Source organism: Equus asinus, chromosome 1 (genome assembly GCF_041296235.1).
Source record: "Equus asinus isolate D_3611 breed Donkey chromosome 1, EquAss-T2T_v2, whole genome shotgun sequence".
Taxonomy (NCBI): domain Eukaryota; kingdom Metazoa; phylum Chordata; class Mammalia; order Perissodactyla; family Equidae; genus Equus; species Equus asinus.
The window spans coordinates 29,910,983-29,930,838 of record NC_091790.1 but is presented as its reverse complement, the minus strand read 5'-3'; the positions used below and the strand labels follow the sequence as shown (position 1 = coordinate 29,930,838).

At 48.3% G+C, this 19,856-nt stretch overlaps 1 protein-coding gene across 1 annotated transcript in view; it reads left to right on the top strand.

The window, feature by feature from the left end:
* The window catches only part of IGF2R (insulin like growth factor 2 receptor), a 115,703-nt gene that overhangs the window by 38,473 nt on the left and 57,374 nt on the right, over nt 1-19,856 (top strand). The window contains exons 6-15 of the mRNA XM_044760750.2: nt 1,751-1,880; nt 3,652-3,757; nt 6,457-6,619; nt 6,808-6,970; nt 7,749-7,852; nt 13,389-13,553; nt 15,575-15,715; nt 16,928-17,071; nt 18,415-18,552; nt 19,171-19,318. Of these exons, the coding sequence (XP_044616685.2) occupies nt 1,751-1,880; nt 3,652-3,757; nt 6,457-6,619; nt 6,808-6,970; nt 7,749-7,852; nt 13,389-13,553; nt 15,575-15,715; nt 16,928-17,071; nt 18,415-18,552; nt 19,171-19,318 (1,402 nt within the window). The remainder of the gene's footprint in view (nt 1-1,750; nt 1,881-3,651; nt 3,758-6,456; nt 6,620-6,807; nt 6,971-7,748; nt 7,853-13,388; nt 13,554-15,574; nt 15,716-16,927; nt 17,072-18,414; nt 18,553-19,170; nt 19,319-19,856) is intronic.

Genomic DNA, 19,856 nt, shown 5'->3' with positions numbered 1-19,856 from the left:
TGTCTTAAGTGGGTCTGTAACTCAAATTTGAGTAGAAAGTTGAAGAGTCCTGTCAATTATTGAATTCTGAAATAATATGCCATTTTAGTTTGGAAAACATTTAGATTTCCTGATCTTTTTATCATTTCGAGGATTTTCCCAATTCACTGATACGTTCTTAGAAAAGTTTTTTTTCTATCCAGTTTAATGTCACTTTGAGTTGAACTTCAGTGTCTTGGAGTCACACCAAAGGTGCCCCAATTTTTGACAGATGCTCTCCATCCCCAGGACATTGCCCCGAGCCTCAACCCATGTTTGAAAGTGACCCATAAACCCTCAGAATAGTTGTAGATTCGCTGTTGAATGCTTAGCTCCTTGCACAGCCAGGGGCACTGGCCTCACTTTTTTCCCCAGAAAACTGAGTGTCTAATGTTGTGTCACTGTGAGAGCAAGGAGCCCACAGCACCGCAGATTTTCCATGGGGACTAAAACTGCCCAGTAGGGAAATTGCACTGTACAGACCTGAGATCTAGAGCTCTGCTTTCCTCTTCCTCAGCTCTGCCTCCTCTCTGCAGCCTGGAGAAGATACGGTAATCCTGTATTAAAGCCCAAGCTGGGTGATATTTACTCATTCATGGGGGAGCTGTTTTTTGAACCCCTGTTATATGGTGGGCACTGAGTGGCAGCAGTGACCACATGGAAGCTCTGCTCTCCTGGAGCTTATAGTCAAGTGGAAGGCGATGTGTGGTAAATAAGTAAACCTTGTAACGTGTAAGATAGCAGATGATGATAAAAGGGATGCAGCGTAAGGGAAACTCAGCTGTAATCGTCATGGCAGTTGCTGCTGGCAGTCCCGAAGGTCTGGGCATTCTTTTTTTCTTTAATCCTCCCCAAACCCTGTGAGGTGGGGCACTGGCAGTTGGATAGTTCTGTGGTTGGGCCAAAGTTATCGAGATAGTAAGTGGTGAGTCTAAGCTTTGAACCCAGATCTGTCTGTGGGTTCTTTCCACCAATCTACTCATCTTCCCACTAATTCATGGAGAGCCTGCGTTTCTAGTCTATGGCTTGAGAGGGGATAACGCTAACGATAGTGTATCTCTGGAAGAGGGAGGGACATTCCTTAACTATGAATAACACAATGGTCCCTGTTTCTTGGGGCCCCTCTTGTGTACCATATGTTCCTTCTCCCTGCTCTTCCTGGCAGCCCTGCAGGACTAGTGGGGCTGTACTCATTCCACATGTTGAGAGAGGTCACTGGCTTGCCCAAGGTCTCGGAATGGGATATGATCCTAGCTCTTTTTTCTTTCCAAACTTCTACTACTTTATGTTACTTATGGAGACTTTCTAAAACTTGATAATTTTTTTTTTTTGCTGGGAACTAATTGCCCTGAGCTAACATCTGTTGCCAATCTTCCTCTCTCTCTCTTTCCTTTTTTTTATTCCTCCCCAAAGCCCCAGTGCATAGTTGTATGTCCTAGTTGTACGTCCTTCTAGTTCTTCTATGTGGGACGCTGCCACAGCATGGCTACTCACAGATGAGAGGATCTTTCTATTAGTTAATTCTGGGCAAAATTTACTCGTGGTTTTCACTGCTATCATAGCAGGAAGACAAGTCCTGGTCTCTGGGAACCGAACGTAGGCCGCCAAAGTGGAGCACACTGAACTTTAACCACTAGGCCATCAGGGCTGGCTCTCAGAAATTTTTTTAAAGGGCCCTGAGCCTGAGGTTAAGTGTGATCACTGATTCAGTGTCACATGTGATGTTTTACAGACTCACTACGGGAGTTGAATCCATACCTGCGCGCCTGTCCCCCTGGCACCGCTGCCTGCCTGGTGAGAGGCGAGCAGAGCTTTGACGTCGGCCGGCCTAAGGAGGGACCGAAGCTCGTGAGCAAGGACAGGTCGGTCTGCCGTTGGCGTTTGTCATCCTCAGTAAGAACTTGGCTTTCTAGGAGGTTGCAAGAACATCCCTTTTCCACGGGGCTGGAGGTGGTACTTGTAAGATTGCCACTTCACGTGTGCTGGTAAAACGATTACTCACCTCTGTGAGTCACGTGGGCTGGTTGGCTCGTTGACTTTCCCATCACGTCGTGAAGTCGTGCCCACCCCAAGGTGTGCTCTGACATTTTCTGTGCCACGTCACCCCTGACGTTGATTTTGTGTCCGTAGTTATCTGATCTTTGAAAACACCGTCCCGGAGGGCGAGAGGCGGAGGGGCAGTTTGCTGGTGTCCCTCCAGGGTGCTGAATTTGCTTCCTGCCTGGGGCAGGATGGGCACCCTAGTTCCCAGGGGTGGGGGGGTCCGTTTCTCATAATAAGCTGTGCTGTTACGCATGCTCTTCTCCTGCCTTTGTACCCTCTCTTGGCACAGAGATATTTTTCTCCCTTGTGTCATGCACGACCCCATCCTGAACTTGCATCAAAAATTTTGATTTTCTCCCCATTCCAAGGGACTTTGGCAGACCCCTGTTGTGGCTTGCTCTAGTCTGGAACTAGTGGCTTGTCAGCGTGTGCAGTTATACAAGACCAGCGCTCTAACCACTGGGCTACGGAGCCCATTTAGGGCGTGTCATTGTAGATCACACTTCTGTCCACAGGAAACACTGGAGCGTCACTTCAGTGTGAAAAAGTGTGGGAAGTTTCCATCTGTGTGTCTGTGTTAGTTTGCCAGGCCCGCTGTAACAAAGTACCACAGACCAAGTGGCTTCAACCACAGAAATGTATTTCCTCTCAGTTCTGGAGGCCAGAAGTCCAAGGTGTCGGCAGGGTTGGTTCCTTCTAAGCCGCTCTCCTTGACGTGTAGACGGCTGTCTTCTCCCTGTGTCCTCACATGGTCACCCCTCTGTGTCTGTGTCCTCATCTCCTCTTCTTATAAGGGCAACAGGTATTGCGGATGAGGGCCCACCCTCATGGCCTCATTTAACTTAACCTGCTCTTTAAAGGCCCTCTTTCTGAATGCAGTCGCATGCTAAGGTGCTGGGGGTTGGGCCTTCAACCTAGGAATTTTGGGGGGACACAGTTCAGCCCGTAACATTGTCTTAAGTGACAGATGAGTGATTCTTCATCTGGGGAGGGCTAGAGAGGACTTGGTCAAACGTGGGCATGGAGCGAAAGCCCCAGCTTGTCTTCAGAGAGAAGGAAGGTCTGTTTTTGGCCGTTCTGGGCTGGCTCCAGGAGTGGAGGGGCACGTCCCGCAGTGACACCGCACACCCTGCAGTGGCTCCGGGCTCCTCCTGACGAGGGAAGGCCATGGCGGCCACGCACTGAGCCATCTTCAGGTTGGAAACAAAACATCTTTGACTTGCACTTCTGGGGTGTTGATTAGAGAGGAAGTGGTCGTGCAGCCCGTGGGCAGAGATGCGCTTGGCCTGCGCGGCTGTGTGTGTTTTGTTTTGTTAGATCATTTATCATTTTTGTTTGTTTTACTCCAACAGTGTTTCTTAGTATTTCAGTTTACTTGTCGGTCACTTTATTTATTGACTTGAAAAAGAAAATCACGCTCATCGAAGTCTACTTTAAATTTTGTTTTCAAATGGAAATGAGAGTTACCTTGTACTCTGACTTCTTTTCTGTTTCAATATTTCTTCTCTTCTCTTCCCCTTTTCCTGCAAATGAGTGTGCCAGATGCTTAGGGCGCAGATTAATTTGAATGTACTTTTGTGTACCATCCAGGCTCGTCCTGAGTTACGTGAAAGAAGAGGCGGCCACGCCAGACTTTTGTGATGGTCACAGCCCGGCCGTCACTATTACATTTGTCTGCCCTTCCAAGCGCAGAGAGGTGAGTGGCCTGTCTTAGGATCACTTCCCAGTGGCCCACATGAGTTTGGGCTGCCTAAGTGAGCACGAGTCTGGGGTTGGGGCCGGGCAGTGGGTTTGGCTGCAGGAACGGGCAAGCAATAAAAAGATGTGTTGGTGGAATATCTGGAAACACATGCTTCCTGGGGCAGACTCTGCTGCCCGCACGGGCAGGGCTCTCCAGGGAGAGCCTCTTGGCGACTGCTTTTTCTCAACCACCCAGAGGGGCCTCCACCTCTGTTAACACAGGATGGGGTTTCGTTCTAGTTTTCTGTGTGATGATTTTAAGTGGTTCATGGACAGATTTTTAAATTTTTTGTAGTTAGGCTGATTTGAAGGGATATCGGAAAAATTGTATGCATAATCCCCAACCTGTGATTTCATGACTTTTATCGCTTAGGATGAGGCAAGGTAAAAATAGCTAGTTGGTTTACAGAAACATAGTGAGAAATGAGTAGCACAGATGGTATGCAGACCTGGCAGAAACTGTGCAGGCCAGCGGCTGAAGTTTGGGGGGTACCGATATGGGAGGACAATGTCCAGAAGGAAGGTTCCTGCAGTCTCACCGTGGCGCTTCTCCCCTCCCTGCCTGCCTGACCCCCTCCTGACCCTCGCAGGCAGATTCATCATTCTGTTCTCTGGCTGTTTACTGGGTTCTAGTACAGTTGTAAATTCCTTATGGGCGGCTCGTCCTTGGGCCCTGTGCCCGGCAGCGGTACACGTGTCCCTTGATGTCCAAGTGTTTTAGCAGATGTGGGGTGCTGATGGAAGGGGGCATCCCCCAGACAGGAAGGGCAAGGCTTTCCTCTAATTTACTTCTGCCTTCTCTTAATAGAATGAAGTGGGAGGAGCGGAATTCTTTTGCCAGGGGAACCATCCTCCCCCTCCCCACAAACAAACGTGGAATTTCCTCTGGCTCCGGGCTGGCAGCCGGCCTGGTTTCTGTGTGGGGGATGTAGAGTGAAAACTGCAGGCCAGGCCTGCTTTCCGTCTTAGGTTCCCAGACTTCAGGGCCACGTGGTGGCAGCTTAATGAAGACCGGACTGTCTGACCAGTAGTCGACATTCGTTCGGAGCATGATGTCGAGGAATATTTATGTGTACTTTCCATTGGTACCTACAGATGGGAATCGAATCTTTGAAACCTGATGAGACGTTCTGAGCCGGCCGTGGTCTCAGTGTTTTTCTTTCTTGTTTGTTCTACATTCAATGAGATCCATTTTATATTATCACAGTGAAGAGGAGCAGGGGTTTTCCTCCTTTCTTCTCCGTGGGATGCAGGGCGTTGAGTGGTGTTAGAAGAGGAGGCTGATTTGTTATTGGCAGAGCTGGAGGTTCCTTTCCAGCTCAGCTGTCGCTGGGCAGGTCTTGGGTTACGCGCGATACCTTCATGCTCGAAGGTTTATGTAAGTGTTCACGCTGGCTCACTGAATGCTTTTAGGAGCTGAGATTTTTAGTAAACATTCACCTTGTCATATAGACCTTTTTAAAAAAGCTTTATTGAACTTACGTACTATAAAGTTCACCTGTTTTAAGTACAATTTGATGGTTATTAGTATAGTAACAGAATTATGCAACCATTGCCACAATCTAAATGTTGGGACATTTCCAACCCCTCCCCCTGCCCCCCACCCAGGAAACTTTGTGCCCAGTTGTAGTCACTCCTGTTCCTACCCCCAGCCATGGCCACCACTAGTCTAGTTTCTGTCTCTGTGGACTTGCCTTTCCTGGACATTTCGTAAACGTGAATCGTACACCGTGTGGCCCTTTGTGTCTGACTTCTCACTGAGTGCTTGTCACCACGTCACTATACGTCAGACTTCCCTGAGCCAAGTGGTTAAAGCATCAGTTTTGAGTCAGACCGATGGGGCTCCGCTTGTAACTCTGCAGCTTCCTGATCGTGTGACCTGTTTTTACGCCCGGCCCTTAGTACCGTGCCTGGCACGTCGCAGGCGCTCAGAAAGCCGTTGTGGAGTGGTGATCTAGAAGCCGCACAGCCATTCCTGATACTAAGACTGGGAAGGTGTTTCTCCCAGGGACGATTAAAAAGATGATCTTGCCCTCCAGTGAACAGTCACTTCAGCGTCCTTCCTAGTTTGTGTCAGAGACTAGCGTGGGAGCTCACCTTTGTCAAAGCAGTTCTCTGGCGGCAAAGTGGGGGAATCCAGGTTTGTGGTGGGTGGTGCCTCAGCTTCACCTAGCGGCAGGAGCAGATTTGAGTCCAGCTGAGGGGGTGCCCGAGACCCCGACCCCTTTGACGATCTTAGGAGAGGGGTTGGAGACCGTCTCCCCAGATGCACACACGCATGGTGATTTCCACTCAGCTTTGGGGGTTCCTCTGGCCCAGGCTCGGCAGCATCTCTGAATGAAAGGAGGGACGGACCACATGCCCATCACGACTGCTCGCCAAGGTCATGGTTGTCAGATGATGTTGAGTTCGGGGCAGGCTCACTGGCTGAAGCTTGAATGTGACTCTGAAGGTGACTGGAAAGGTTGCAAGTGAATGGAGTTGTGGTAGGTCAAGTCATTGGAATACGTTAGGGGCAATTACGCTTCAAAAATAGGAACAGAAAAATGTAGAAACCCGACAAAATACCTTTGAGCTTTTCAGAAGCATGGAAAATCTACGTTTAAGCTGCATTTCAGAAAGTTAATGTTGCTCCTTTCACACCGTTCCTCTTAGGGCACCATTCCCAAGCTCACAGCTAAATCCAACTGCCGCTATGAAATCGAGTGGATCACTGAGTATGCCTGCCACAGAGACTATCTGGAAAGCAAAACGTGCTCTCTGAGCAGCGAGCAGCATGACATCGCCATTGACCTCCAGCCGCTCGGCCAGAACGGAGGTGAGGGAGGGGGTGCCTTAGAAATAAGGCAGTGGGGGCGGGAACGTGAGCAGAGGGACCGAGTTAACCCCTTCCACTGGGGTGGGTGTTTCAGAAATACGGACTGAGCTTCCACTAACACAGTGCTGTAGCTTTGTAACACCTGTGGACGTAACAAAACCTCTTCTTATTTACTCTCCTTTCTTTAGCTTCATACACTTCAGATGGAAAGGAATATAATTTTCATTTGAGTATCTGTGGAGAACCTGAATCCCAGTTCTGTAAGAAGAAAGGAGCTGCAGTTTGCCAAGAGAAAAAATCAGATACCACTCAAGTCAAAGTGGCGGGAAGATACCAGAATCAGAACCTCCGGTGTGTAAACAGCCTTCGTGTAATTTTCGAGTGCATTGTTATATATTCTTGGGAAACCTAACTGACTCCTCTCGTCGTCCTCCTCCTTCCGTTTTCCACACAGCACAGGAAAGTCACTAAGTCAGCATTCCTTATTATTTGACTTAGGCAAGTTGCCGTTTGTCACTAAACAGCTGGATGTTTTCCGTGGCTTTACGATAAGAGTGCTTCTGTTAAAGCGGCTCACTTTATACTCTATTGTTTTGTCAGGAACTGTACTATGGGAAAGTTAATTAGTTTACAGTGGATATGGCTTTTGTCTTTTAAAATTTATGTTTCTGAGGAGTTTTGATTTTTCTCTGGCGGTTTGAGAATCTGAAACGCCATCAGAATTACATAAAAGTTCCAAGCGGCTAAAAAAACGCATTCAGTGCAATTCTTGTGACCTCTAGCTTGGTAGTAACCTTCACAAAAGTGTTATGAAAATGTAGTTCTCTGAAAATAAGTATTGTCCAGGATTGCTTGGGTAAAATTGTGTGTATGGCAGTTGCTCACAGCAAAGCCTTCAGTGCTTGCTTTCAGCCAGTTATTACTTTAAAGTAAGAGGACGACAAGCCCGTCCATTTGGAACTCATTTCCTTTAGACACTTTCCCCAGCTGGCGCGAGAGCTTGCTGTTTTATGTCAGTCCTGATTTGTTGATGGTATGCAAAAGGTTTAATATAGAAAAATTTAGAAATTCAGGTTTCTTTCTTAGTTCTACCAAACCTGTCTATGTATGTTACCAAAAAAAAATCTAGATACTCCGACGGAGACCTCACCTTGATCTACTTCGGAGGCGATGAATGCAGCTCCGGCTTTCAGCGGATGAGCGTCATAAACTTTGAGTGCAATAAAACTGCAGGTGAGTGTTCCCTGGGGTTCAATCCACGCTCTTCGCATCAATGGGCGCGTGTGCTGAATGGAGCAATCAGACGTCCTCCTTCAGACGTGACCACTTCCAGTCCCCAGACTAGGTTTTTCTGTTAAGCGAGTAGGAGTACCCTCCCCCCGCCCCCGCCAACGACACACGCATCCTGTTTCCATTTTCTTCTGCTCCCTGTGTTTGTTTTGGGAAGGGCCCAGCCCCGGGCTTGCTGGGAAAGGGTTTCTGTCTTGAGTTCTGGCTCACACCGGAGCGTGTACAGATCCAGCAAGGTGGGTTCACTCGCCAGTTTCGGATGGGTCACTCAACAGCTCTTCTTTCCTGAAGTAAATTTCAAGATGACCCTTTTTGCAAATGGTCGTTCTGCGGGAGAGGCTGGATTTTGGGATTGCAAGAGGTCACAGGGCGAGTTTAAGTGGAACGATTGGGTTTTCTGGGGATTAGGAGAAGCTTCCTTGAAGTCGTGATGGCACTGGCATTTCAAAAAACCGTGCTGCTATTCGTATCTTGACGATCCTAGACACGGTTTGCGTCTGTAGAGAGGCGATGAGATCTCATCATCAACAGAGAGCTGTCCTGTCAATTGACCCCCAAGCTGTGACCCCAGGTGCTGCACAGGCCAGCCAAGCCTCAGCACAGAGCTCTGGTCCTGGAGCCGGCTGGTTCCAGCCCCATCTGTGTGCAGCCAGCACAAGCACACACAGCTGCCCCACCCCCGAGGGTCCTTCCTGGCCCTTCCTTCTGTTTGTTTTGTGTGTTTCTATGGCAGAGCTTTTGACCAGTCGGTTATGGGGCAGGTTCCTACGTGGTTCACCGTGGGGTCTGGGAGAGAGGCAGCTGCGCATGATGTGAACCGGGCTCCAGAAGCTCGTGTCTGTGCCACTGAAAGAGGTCAGGAGGGCTTGTGATCAGTACCGAGCTCTATAAGCTGCCTAGAGAGCAAGCAGAGAAGGAGCCTGGGGTCAAGCAGTTGCAAGCCTTTCAATCAACACACCCACCTTACTCCTGTTGTCCTGCCCTCGCTTGCCATTGTCCACGGGCTCCGTGGTTGCCCGTCTGCCCTCCACACTCCTCCACCCGCTCTAGACTTACACTGGAATCTGTTTGCTGGCCCGTTTGATAACTTTCATGTTCTCAGTTGATTCTTCCAACACACATTTTATTAGCACCTATTCACTCAGACCCTGCGAGGCCTCAGCATGCTGTGATGACTGAGAGCTCTCAAAGCTGGAAGCAGAGAGAGAGAGAGAAAAGGAAAATGATGATGGTAGAGCTGGGTAGTGCCGGCTGGATGAGATGAGAGCTGCCGGTCCATACTGTCGGCCGGTACTTCATCAGGAGGGAGGCACCCAGGTCAGTGGTCTGGGGTCTGGGTAGCCATGAGGATCAAGGCACTTCAGAAAGAAGGAGATGGTGTTTGAGTGAACCCTGCGGGGTGATAGGAGGAAGCCAGGCGCAGAAGTAGGGTGGCTGTGGGGACCGCTCTGTGTGGCAGAGGGAGCAGCTTATGCAAAGGCAGGAATTTGGGTAGCTATGAGCAGGTCAGAGCTGCGTATTCAGAACGTGGCTAAAGGTGACCCTAGAAAGGAGAGTGGAGCAGTATCACGAAGACTTTGTATGTCCTGCAGAGGAGTTGGACTTTATCTAGAAATTAGTGTGAAATCCCAAGGACTCAAAGCTGGGGGGTGACATGAATCTGATTCGGGTGTGGCCTCTGGATGCATCTCCCATCTGGCTCGAGTGCCTCACTGCCTGCCCCAGATTCTGCATCTTTCTTCCCATCAGGCTCATCTCTTCCAAGCTTTTAGGAGACTTTCTCTCAATTAGACTCTCTGTCCCTGGGAAATGCAGCCTCCTTCTTCTTCCACGTCCCCAGACCTCCAGGCACGTGGGACTGCCCGCCCCATCCCCAGCTGGGTCTCCTGGGCTCCGCTGGCTGGGCTGCTCTGCTGTCCGGCGACTTTTGTCAGCCAAGTCTCCCTCTGACCTTGTCATTACCTCTTTGGCCCTGTTCTGCTCTGGGCTTTTTATAAATGACTTGGCCGAGATCTTTGAGAGCGCACTGATCTCATTTGGGCTCGCTGGGAAGATAGAATAATGATCCAGAAAGATCCCAGCAGACGGGGAGGAGGTGGAGAAGGGCTGTAGTCAGGGACTCGGGGAAGAGGTGTGGGCATCCGAGAGCTGTGGCGGAAAGCTGAAGCCCAAGTGAGCTGAGGCTTGAAGAATACTACAGGCTGTTGTTTTTCCTCTTTCACTGTTTATTATAAAAATTTTTCGAGCATGTAAGTAGAAAGAATATTATAATGAAAATTCGTATGCCTGCCACTCACGTTTAACAGTCATCAGTGTTTTGCCAAAGTCATTCCGTATAAACCACATGTCACTGATGGATCATAATGCTCCCTCCCAACTCTGAGAGAGGGCATTCCTTCACATGACCTCAGAGTCGTTATCAGACCTAACAAAATTAACAAGCATGCCCTCATACCGAAAACTCATTGGCTTACTAGGCTGATTTCACCATGATTGTGACGAGGAGACCAGAGAGGTGTTAGATGTTTTGTGGGAGATTTTGAGCCTGCTCTCGGGCTGGAATTGGGTTATAAAATATTTAAGACTCCTTCCAGCTCTGTGATTCAGAGCAACCTGTATGTCCTAGACCCTATATCCTGTATGTACTATAAAATTGTTTCATTATTACTTTGTTCGAGTTTAAATTTAGAGTTTTTAGAGAAAAACCCCTTGGTGGACTGTGTTTATTGGATAAATGTAATAATGTATTTTTGCATGTGAATGGGTGTTAATTGGCTGTGTACTATAATGAAATGTGGTTTATAGTTTAACTTGGATCTCCAGGAATTATTTATGCTTATGAATCTAGAATTCATGCATTTTCAAGACACTAAGATGCATAAATTTATTCTTTTAGCTATAATACTTTTTTTTACCACTTGTTTCAATAATTTACATCTAGTTTGCAGTAATGTGATACCTTATTAATGGTGATCCTGTCAAATAAGGATCATTTTGGGGGAAGAGTAATATATCAGGATAGGCTAATACAAAACTATCCTCAAATTTAAGTGGCTCGCTACGTTAAAGTTTGATTTCCTTTAGTTCAGTGTAGGTCACTAAAGGGGCTGGAGGTGGGGGCTCTGCCCCAAGTGGTCATTCGGGGAGCTTTGCACTTTCCATCTTGTGTTGCTGCCACTTGTAGACTTGGGCTCCAAGGATGCTGCAGAATGGGAACTGCAGTTTTTTGTTAATGAGCCAGGGCGAAGTGGTATGGCCCACCCCTCAAAGGCAGGGAGGCCGGGAAACGCCGTTTAGCGGAGCATCGAGAGGGAAGATTAAACCAGTTTGGTGAGTCTGTAGCCTTATCTTTGCCTCGGAGCAGTAGAGGACCCCCGGTGCTGCTGCCTGCTACTTAGGCAGAGAGCTCCTTAGTTCCAGTGGAAAACTCCACTTGCCCTTCAGCTGGTTATGGGATCCAAATACCGTGAGGCCCCGTAAAGGGGCGTGCTGGGGAGTGAACCGTGGAGGCTGGGGAGCCAGGACGGAGCTTTCAGGCTTGTGTGATTAATGGGGAGGTTGCGGAAGGCTCCCACTAATCATTCTGATGGATGGAAACTCTAAGAGGCCCCAGGCATAGTAGTCCGGAAGGCAGAGCCCATTGTGCCTAAAAACAAATAAACAAATGTGGTTTGCTAGAGGGGGGCCATAGCTTACTGAGCTCCTGCAATTCTTTGAGGAAATAAATAAGAATACAGGTAAGATGCATGCCAATGGTTATTTAAAACGGACTCTCCCTGCAGGTCATTTGTAAGTTTCAGATGCAAACCAGCTCCGAAGCAGTGATGGGTGCTAGAAACCATTCATAGTATTATTTAATCTTTTGTAAGCTTATCTGGTAAAAGAAAATGCAGTGAATGCTTCAAGTTTGCGGAAACACGGATCTTACAAGTTCGTGGAAAAAGACACTTTTTCCAAATACTCAAGTAGGAATCCAGTAGGAGTAAAATTCATGTAAATCATGTGGGTGGAGTGAGAAGAGGCAAGTGAGTGTCGCTGCTCAGCCAGGAGTCCATGGGGAGGACGCAGGGGTCCCAGCTAGAGGGGGTAGGCATTTGGGGACACTGCTTCCTGAAGAGAATGGCTTAAAGAACGTACTTAAAAAAAAAAACAACAAAAAAGAAAGAAGGAAAAACCCACAGTAGTGTAGTGAAGTATTGCCTTGTGGTTTTGAGCCTGGCTCTGGGGCCAGACTGTCTGAGTTTGATTCTTGGCTCCTCTGCTTTCTAGCTATGGAACCGTAGGCGATGTATTTGGTCCCCCTACATCTGCAAAATGGGGCTAAAATTGTGCCTATGCCGTAGGGTTGTTAGGATTCAACACACCCTCGTATATCAAATCCTTAACCCAGAGCCTGTTTTCTGCAGCCAGCCCCCGTGTGGCACTTAAGATGCTTGTATAGTGCCGGGCTCAGACTGTGCCGCTGTTGCTGGTATTATAATTATAATGTTTATAATATTAACAATTTAATAGAAATTGCAATTGAAACATCATTTGCCCTTGGTACAAAATATTATTTCCCTTTGCTTGAGAACATTGCGCACTCCAGGGCATCAAACATCAAGAAAGGCAGATCATGTAGGAAGTCCAGAGGAGAATTATTAAACCATCACGGGGTGGAAAACAGAGCTTTGTGCCAGCGGTCCACCAGCTTGGAACGGCAAGGGGATAGTATTTCTAGTAAGGGAAAAATCAACAGTTTGCTGAATCTGAGGCTACATGGACTGGGGAAGTGGCCCATGAGGAGCTGGCTCCCAGACTAGAGCTGAACTGTCAGCGCTCACAATCGGGAAACCTGTGGGGCTCCCGTGAGGCAGTGGGCGAGGAGACTTGGTTTGAGTAGGGCGTTAGAGACATGTACCGATGAAGTCCCGAGGAGCAAGGAGGCTGGCACTTTCTAGACATAGGCCTCTAACTTTGTGAGGTTGTCTAGACCTCAGCCGGCGTCCAGTGGAGCAGGGCGGAGTCTCAGGGTCTGATGTTGCGCACAGTGACAGCATCAAGCCAACGGCACTCCTGGACCTGGAGCTCTGGTCTTTGCCCTCCTTTTGCTGAATCCCTGGTCTGACCCAGAGAATGTTCTTGAGCCTGTTGGAGGCTGACCGCAGCCCGTGAGCAGCAGAGCCCTGCCTGGTGACTCACACATTTCTCGTTAGCACTCCTTTCGTGTCCCCTGGAACCTGTTGTAAACAGCCCTATGGCTTATGGATACTGTCCTCCTAGGATGAAAGGGACGCAGGCCTGCCATCAAGGGGTTTACGATTGCCTGAAACTCAACAGCAGCCGCTGTAACCTCTGACCCCTCTGATCTCTGGGGTTTGGGACTTGAGTTTGCACAGTTAGCATGGGTGTCCTATTTGCTATTTCTTCTCTTGCTCCTTTGACATTCCTGGGTTTCGCTCACACAAGGGAGTGTTATTTTCCTTTTCGAATTGCACAGATAACGATGGGAAAGGAGCTCCTGTGTTCACGGGCGAAGTCGATTGCACGTACTTCTTCACGTGGGACACGGAGTATGCCTGTGTGAAAGAGAAGGAAGACCTCCTCTGCAGCGTCAGTGACGGGGAGAAGCGGTACGACCTGTCCGCTCTGGCCCGGCACTCAGGTGGGTCTCAGTCAGCGGGACGTTCTCTTGCCTCTTTCCCGGTGAATGCGTTTCGAGATGCTGTTGCGATTTTTTTTTTTAATTGTCAACTGATTGTATGGCAGCCTTTTCCCCCCTTCTCATGTGTCAACATGAATTATTAGAAATGACACTGAATTAGGAGGCAAAATATCTGACTTTCAGGTTGGCATTACCGTTTTCTGTTTGGGATACGTGGCTAATCTTATCATAATTTAGTAAAAACTGCCAAGTGCCAGGCCTGTGCTTTGTGATTAGAAACTTTTTTTAAAATTTAAACTCTTGCTGCCAAGAGAGTAGGTCTTAAAAGTTCTCGTCTCACACACAAATTTGTCACTGTGTGGCGACGGATGTTTACTAAACTAATTCTGGTAATCATTTTGTAGTGTAGCCATATGTCAAATCATTATAGTACACATAAAACTCATACAATGTATGTGTCACTTATATCTCAATAAAAAATATTTAAACTCTTACAATAGTGTTCAAGTAGGCAGTGTTCCTGCTTAAGCCGTGGGCTGCCAGGCCCAGAGGATTGAATACTTGCTGTGGAGGTTGGTGGGCTCAGTTCGTGCATTTGATCCCCTGCTTTCTCCTTTTGTCTCACGGCCTCTTCTCCCATCTCTAAAATCAGATCGGCATTCCCTGTTCAGCCTCCGATTCTTTTGTGAGGCTGAGAGGGGAGGATGGAAGTGGGAGCCCTTGGGACGTGTGTCGCAGTGTCGGTGTGAGGTGGGGCTGTCGCTGAGGTCTGGCTCACGGTGAGGACCTGCCCAGGGGAATGTGTTCCTTACCAATAAGTGCTGGTTGAGCCTTTGTTATGTGGAGGAGCCTGGCTAGGTGCTGAGGATACTGGCGCAAACCTGAGGGAGCCCAACTCTGCCCTGTGGGCCTCAGAACTCAGCGGGGGGGCAGAGAAGACTGAATAATGAGAACGGGGCTTCCAGCAGGGATAACCCAACCTAGTAGGGAAGTTTCTAGTTTCACCCTTTTAGCAGCCCTGGAATTAAGTATATATAGAAGCGCATTGTATCCATCAGTGGAGATAATGCCTAAGGCAGGGAGAATGACTTCCCTGAAGTCACAGAATTACCGCAGCCCTAGGAACGGTTGTGCCTGTGTTCTGAGTCCCGTCTGGTTGGGAAAATACAGTATTAGGAAGAGGAATTCCTCTCTGGAGCGTTGAGCGCTTTCCTCTGAACCCGGGCCCTCCGTTATAAATCCCGGATGAGTGAATGGCCTTGGAAGGCAGTTTGTGCTTCGGTCGTCTGGCCCCTTGGGGCTGTTGGGAATGACCCGTGGTTCAGTTCCGGTGGCTGTGTTTCCGCAGAGCGCAGAGAGCTCTCACCTCTGAGCAGAGGCTGGTTTGAGGACTGGGGTTGCCGCGTGCACTGCGTTTACTTGAGCCAAGTGCCTCCCTTCTCAGGCCCCAGTTTTCCTACAGTAAACCGAGTGGTGGTATTAGATCCTTTTATTCGGCAGTTTTTTTTTAAGCATCACTATGTACACGATACAACCTAGGGTCCTGTGGCAGCGAGCAGCGTGCCCCACACTCGGTCTGCTTGGCTGGGAGGGTGGTAGGATTCCCTTCACTGCACACGCCTTCTCGGTGGTCTGAGGAGGGTGCATTCCCGATGGTGTGATGTTCTGCCGGGCTGACCTCCTGATTTGCCGTTCGGTTTCTGAGTGTGTGCCTTGGGGCTTGGGAGAATGCTGCTGTTTAATTCTCTGCACCCCCTCCATTAAGCCTGCTCTTCTGAGGACGTGCTGGAAGTCACATAAATGCGAAGCCTCAGAATGTCGCTGGGCTTCTGTGCCTGCAGCCTGCCTGGGTCCAGAAACGTGAGTGCCTGAGGTCCAGCGGCCGCGTGCTTATGAGTGTGACCTTTGGGCTTTTACACCTTCGGCTTAATCACCGTTTATGGTGTGACTCACGGAGAAATAATCACTGCCTTTTGGCTAAAAGAAGCTTTTTTTTTTTTTTTTTTTTTTTTTGGTTACAGAACCGGAACAGAATTGGGAAGCCGTGGACGGCAGCCAGAGGGAAACCCAAAAGAGGCATTTCTTCCTTAATGTCTGCCACAGAGTGCTCCAGGAAGGCAAGGCCAGAGGCTGTCCCCAGGACGCAGCCGTGTGCTCCGTGGGTGAGTCTGAGCGTCCGGGGGTGGGGGGGGAGGTCTTCCTGAAGGCATGCGGACCTTATGCCGTGCCCACTTGGGAGGGAATGAGAAAATCTTCCTGGGGTTCATCTAAGCCCCTTTCTGGGTTCAGCATAGAACGGATGTTCAAGAAAGAAATCTGAGGATGCAAAGGCAGGGAACTGCGTGGTGCTCTCTGGACACTGTAGGACCTCCGGTCTCCTGCAGTGGCCAGAGCCTCTGACACCGGCTAACGCTGTGACTGGGAACAGAAGGAGCCGTGCTGGAAAATCCTCGATTACTCTTTTACTTTGTAACTTGAGGAATAACATTGCCAGTACTTGTATAAAACGGATTCTGATTTTTTTTTTAAAAGTTTACTGCCTGGAATTGTCCAGAAGTTATGGCTTAGGGCGTGGACTCTCGTCCTGTAGCCTGCGTTGCACGGGGTTTGTACGTCTCAGTTTCCTTTTGTGGCGACTTCGCTGGTCCGGTGGCTGTCCTGCAGACTCCTCAGGTTGATATCGATATTTAGCATGTTGGTTGTTGGTTGTCGCTTAAGATTCGCCTCAGAAACACAGGCTGTGAGAGTCGTTAGAATCTGTGACAAACATTAGGTCAGGACTTGTGAACCCAGGTTGGATATTAGGAATGTTCTCAGCCTTCAGAATGGGTGCTGTGTCCACGCATGTCCTTGGCTTTATTGAAGAAGGACTTGGGACAAAATTCCAGGATTTTATAGTAAAAAGCCACTGAACCAAGACTTAAGTGGTCACCTGCTTGACTTGTTGGCTAGGTTTAGTTAGTTTCTGCTTTGGTCACGGGACAAACTCTGGCCCCCGGCTGTGCTTTCAAAAGACCTTACATCTCAGGGAGCTGAGGCCCCCCAAATGGGGGAGCAGTATTACCTTATGGGATGGCGTGACGGATGTGCTTATCTTTCTGCCTCTCGTGCCCATGGAGGACGTTGTTTATTGTTCTTGCACTTTCCTACCAAGCCTGGAGGTGACCTGGGGGTCCTCCGTATAGCTGCCACCACCTGGTCAAACGTGTCACTCAAGGAAAACCCATTGACCAATCCAGGGCAGGCTGGGCAGGCCATAGAAGGGGCCACGGTGCACCTGCCGGGTTCCAGCTGATCTTTGTGCCTCTTTGCCTGCATCATTATTATTTTTAGTCACGTTTCTTCTGTTTTCCCCCTTTCTTTCTCTCTTCCAGATAAGAATGGAAGTAAAAATCTGGGCAAATTCATTTCTTCTCCCACAAAAGAGAAAGGAAATATTCAGCTCTCTTACTCAGATGGTGATGATTGTGGTCCTGACGAGAAAATAAAAACAAACATAACACTTGTGTGCAAGCCAGGTAAAAATTTTTAAAAAAGGAAAAAGATGAAATGTGTTCGTGGCTTTTGCCAGGGGTCATCATTTTCTCTGTTTCTCACGGCCACTGCCAAGATGATGAAGTAGAAGGGGGTGGTGCCAAGCATTTCAGGTTCCAGATGTTTTTAGTGGTGGTCAGTTGGATTTGGTCCCCGGTCCCCCACCCAAAATCAAACCAGAAATGGAGAAACCACATGGTGTCCGAGGGAGTCATATAATTTTCCAGATGAGTTACAGGGCTCCACGGGCTTCCTCTTCCTCGGGACTGATAGCGAGTGATTGTGTGGGCTGCTGAATTTCCTCCGAAGGGGGAAAGTCATAAAGGGTTTAAAAATGTTGTCCTTGATCTCACCATTGAACACAATGCTCCTCTTCACTGACCCTTATTTATAGGTTTACATTGTTTTCACAGGGTCAACATCTATTTGAGTTCACGTATTTTATGTTCCTCAAAACATATTTTGTAAATACTTGTCGACATTTCAGTCATATTTATAAATTTTAGGGACTTCCTGGTTGATAATGGCTTGGTTTTACTATTTTAAAACATTTCCCCCATTGTTGGATTGATTGCATGTTTCCAGTCGGTAATTGTGCTGTTACCTATACTCTCTCCACCTTCTGTTGAAATATTTCCTTTGGATAAATTCCCAGCTAGGGGATAAGGTCAAGGGTTAGGACTACTACTTTTTTTTTTTTTGAGGAAGATTAGCCCTGAGATAACATCCGCCACCAGTCTTCCTCTTTTTGCTGAGGAAGACTGGCCCTGAACCAACATCCGTGCCCGTCTTCCTCTACTTTATATGTGGGACGCCTGCCACAGCATGGCTTGATGAGCGGTGTGTAGGTCCGCACCCAGGATCTGAACTGGCGAACCCTGGGCCGCCGAAGCAGAACATGTGAACTTAACCGCTGTGCCACCGGGCCAGCCCCAGGACTCTTTTTTTTTTTTAATTGTGGTAAAATAGAATATAAAATTTACCACTTTTAAGAAACTGTAGTAAGATACGTAGAACATGAAATTCACCATTTTAACTCTTTTTCAGTGTACAGCTCAGTGGCATTAAGTACATTTATATTGTTGTGCAACCGTGACCACCATCTGTCTCCAGGACTTTTTCATCATCCCGGATTGAAATGCTGTGCCCACGGCACACTCCCCCACCTCTCCCCCAGCCCCTGGAACCACCCTTCTTTCTGCCTCTGAGTCTGACCACTGCAGGAACCTCGAATAAGTGGAATCACACAGTATTTGTAGGACTATTTTTAGAATAAGGGAAGATTTCCAGGAACGATTAGCGATAGCTCTTTCTTCCCCCTTGACAGGTGATCTGGAAAGTGCTCCGGTGCTGAGATCTTCTGCTGAGAACGGCTGCCTCTACGAGTTTGAGTGGCACACAGCCGCTGCGTGCGTGCTGTCTAAGACGGAGGGAGACAACTGCACCGTCTTTGACTCCCAGGCAGGTGTGTGTCCCAGCAGCAAATTGCTGGTTTTGTGTCCCCTGGAACTGCTTAGGTTTTTGGTTTTTTTCTTCAATATTTTTTATGAGTCTTTTAGAGAGAACCTGCTTTAGAATTATATTGATACTGTTTGACCAAAATTCTGAAAATCTGATGTTTGGGGCTTATTTGAGATAATGAACAGCCTGTCTTCAATTTATGGTTGGGGTAGGTCTGCTGGATGCAAAAACCTGAGGGTCACAAGAAAATAAATCATGTTGGGGAAAAAGGCTTTTTGCCTGAGTTTCTGGCCAAGAAACCCACCCGAGAGAGACTTTTCAAGAAGTCATCGTATTGTGGTCATCCTGCTTGGAACTCGCTGGTTGTTTATCCAGCCAGCGATTATGGGCTTTGAATGGGTTTTTAAGTAAACGCAGTAAAATGGGAATGGTGGTGGTGAGTCCGTCTCTGAGGGAAGCATGAGTAATTGTGGTTCTGGGGCCAACGGGAAAGGCGTCTTTTCTGCCTTTTTGTGTCTCCCTGCCTTTGGGCACTTTCTGGAAGAATCTTTACTGGTGTCACCCCCTTTTCCTTGTGGTCTGACTGACCTTCCATCCTTGGACTGTTTCCACTCTTCCTTAGGGTTTTCTTTTGATTTGTCACCTCTCACAAAGAAAAACGGCGACTACAAAGTTGAAACAGAGAAGTACGACTTTTACATAAATGTTTGTGGTGCGGTGTCCACGGCCTCCTGTCAGCCGACCGCGGGAGCATGCCAGGTGGCCAAAAGGCAAGTCACGGTTTTCAGTTGTGGGTTTGTCCTTTGTATCTTGTGCTGACAGATACTTCATTCAGGAATAAGCGTGTTCCCTTTTAACATCATTGTTTTGCAAGGAGCATTTAAACGCCAAGAGACCTGGCTTAAAAACCGGAGGATGCTGGGAGGTTAATTCCCAGAGAAGGAGCAGGGCACACCCTTGGAAAAGAAGAGTGGATTTACCTAATGCCCTACATCTGCGTCCTTTGCACTTCTGAGTTGTTAGCTATTTGTGTAAATGTTTCTCTGTTCGGTGCAGTGTTTGTTCAAAGGAAGTCAGTTGCACCTTAAACCCACTGTTCTGAGAATGGATTTGGGACTGGTGTGGAGTAGGGCTGTCCCCTCACCCCCACTGCAGTTGGGAATCCTAACTCAGGAGCAAGGTGATCTGCAGCCCTGGGTCCTGGTCATTGTCCCTCCCCCACCCCTCCTTGGCCCGTCCCTGAATGTCACAGCATTGCAGCGCGTCTGGTCTTGGCATCTTTTCTGAGAGACATTTGTTTGTTTATTC